At 42.0% G+C, this 2500-nt stretch overlaps 1 protein-coding gene across 1 annotated transcript in view; it reads right to left on the minus strand.

The window, feature by feature from the left end:
* The window catches only part of LOC125292212 (glycerol kinase-like), a 41678-nt gene that overhangs the window by 34134 nt on the left and 5044 nt on the right, over nt 1–2500 (minus strand). Inside the window, exon 6 of the mRNA XM_048239417.1 lies at nt 802–939. Within this exon, the coding sequence (XP_048095374.1) occupies nt 802–939 (138 nt within the window). The remainder of the gene's footprint in view (nt 1–801; nt 940–2500) is intronic.

Raw genomic sequence — 2500 nt, forward strand, 5'->3', positions numbered from 1 at the left:
CTGGAAATGACAGGTCAGGACAGGTGTAACTTGAACTGTTTGAATATATTTTTCATGATTTGATGTAGCCGGGCTACCTAATATTTGAAGGCATATTGAAACAATAATAGGATATTTTATAATAGGTCTACTTGAAACATTTATTTTTATTCATTATACATTTCATCTTATTCTATAAACCGCTTCATATGTAGGCTATGTGGCTTGAATGAATGCGATGTCTATTTGTTTGTTACAAATAAAACTCCAGCAGTTCATAACTAGCCAATTGTAGCTTATTTTAAAATGAAAACATGGGTAAATCATCATGAATTTCAATGATTTGGCTATGACTTGACTTGACTTGTTTGACCCAAGCTATGACTTGACTTGACTTGCTTGACTGTCACAAAATGACTTGGACTTGCTTGAGACTTGAAGGTTAAGACTTGAGACTTGCTTGTGACTTGCACATGTGTGACTTACTCCCACCTCTGGCATGCGCGTGTGTGTGTGCATCTTGTGATTAAACGTGCGGTGTCTGTGTGTGTGCATCTTGTGGCGTGTGTCTGTGTGTGCATGCGCGTGTGTGTGTGTGCATGTGCGTGTGTGTGTGCATGCGCATTTGTGTGTGTGTACGTGTGTCTGTGTGTGCATGCGCGTGTGTGTGTGCATGCGCGTGTGTGTGTGTGTGCACGGGTGTCTGTGTTTGCATGCGCTGGTGTGTATCTTGTGATTAGGCGTGTGTGTGCATGTGCGTGTGTGTGTGTACGTGTGTCTGTGTGTGCATGCGCGTGTGTGTGTGTGTGTGTGTTTTCTAACCCAAATTAGCCAGGAGTCCACAGTGCCAAACAGGGCGGTGTGTGTATGTGTTGCTGTGGCAACCGGCTCCACATGGTCCAGCAGCCATCGCATTTTGACCGCACTGAAATAAGTACTGATGGGCAGACCGGTGAGATCCTACAGGAGAGAGAGAGAGGGAGAGAGGGGGGGGGAGAGAGAGAGGGGGGAGAGGAGAGAGAGAGAGAGAGAGAGAGAGGGAGAGAGAGAGGGAAAGGGATAGAGAGGGGGAGAGGAGAGAGATAGAGAGAGAGGAGAGAGAGAAAGGGATAGAGAGGGGGGAGTGATATTGAGCTACTTCTCTGTTGTGTTTCGTTTGGTCCTTGGTTGTAATATAATGTATGGATTTTTGCACAAAAATATGTATTAATAAATTTATACATAAACATAAACACAAAACAAACATGACTTCCTGCAAAATCCCTGACTCTACCTTTAAATATGTGACTGAGAAAGAGAGCAGAGCTGAGATGACTTCAGTGAAGTTAGGAAACCTGGTTACACAGAATCGGCGGGAAAATACTTGACTTGACTGACTGGATGACACAATAATCCATTCTTTATTCTTGAGCAATCACTTACTATATGTGAACGTTGTGGGATACCATGGAATTACAAAATACCAATTGCAAAAAGCAGATACAGTAAAGATTGGTCATTATTTTGGAGAAAAGCAGATACAGTACAGATTGGTCATTATTTTGGAGAAAATCTGCACTGCCTTGTCTCCTCGCCCTTCCTCGTTCTTTTTAAGTTGAACTATAGTGTTTAACTTATTTGACCTATAGTGTTTATATTTGACCTAAAGTGTTTAAAAGTGAACTAGTGGTTGGAAATTGAGTGCAATATAGTGACAAATCTTGCTGGTTTACGATGGCATGTTCTGATTGAAGTCACGTTGGCATGAAGTCACGTTGGCATGTTCTGATTGAAGTCACATTGGCATGTTCTGATTGAAGTCATGTTGGCATGGTCACGTTGGCATGTTCTGATTGAAGTCACGTTAGCATGTTCTGATTGAAGTCATGATGGCATGATCAGTCCAAATTTGGCGAAAGCCCGACAGCAGCAGCAACTAGCGATTGTTGTCAAAACTGCAACAGAGTTTAAGCCTCTTGTTACTATACTCTTTGGTCATACCTAGTGTTAACCAAAGATTCTAGAGTGCTATGCTCATTTGGTCATACCCTAGTGTTAACCAAAGATTCTAGAGTGCTATGCTCATTTTGGTCATACCGTAGTGTTAACCAAAGATTCTAGAGTGCTATGCTCATTTTGGTCATACCGTAGTGTTAACCAAAGATTCTAGAGTGCTACACTCATTTGGTCACCAAAGATTCTAGAGTGCTATGCTCATTTGGTCACCAAAGATTCTAGAGTGCTATGCTCAGTTGGTCACCAAAGATTCTAGAGTGCTATGCTCATTTGGTCACCAAAGATTCTAGAGTGCTATGCTCAGTTGGTCATATCATAGTGTTAACCAAAGATTCTAGAGGGCTATGCTCATACCGTAGTGTTAACCAAAGATTCTAGAGGGCTATGCTCATACCGTAGTGTTAACCAAAGATTCTAGAGTGCTATGCTCATACCGTAGTGTTAACCAAAGATTCTAGAGTTCTATGCTCATTTGGTCATACCATAGGGTTAGCTGTCTTCCGTTTTGAACAGAGCAGGTCTGTGT

This window comes from Alosa alosa, chromosome 3 (genome assembly GCF_017589495.1).
Source record: "Alosa alosa isolate M-15738 ecotype Scorff River chromosome 3, AALO_Geno_1.1, whole genome shotgun sequence".
In the NCBI taxonomy this organism is placed as follows: domain Eukaryota; kingdom Metazoa; phylum Chordata; class Actinopteri; order Clupeiformes; family Clupeidae; genus Alosa; species Alosa alosa.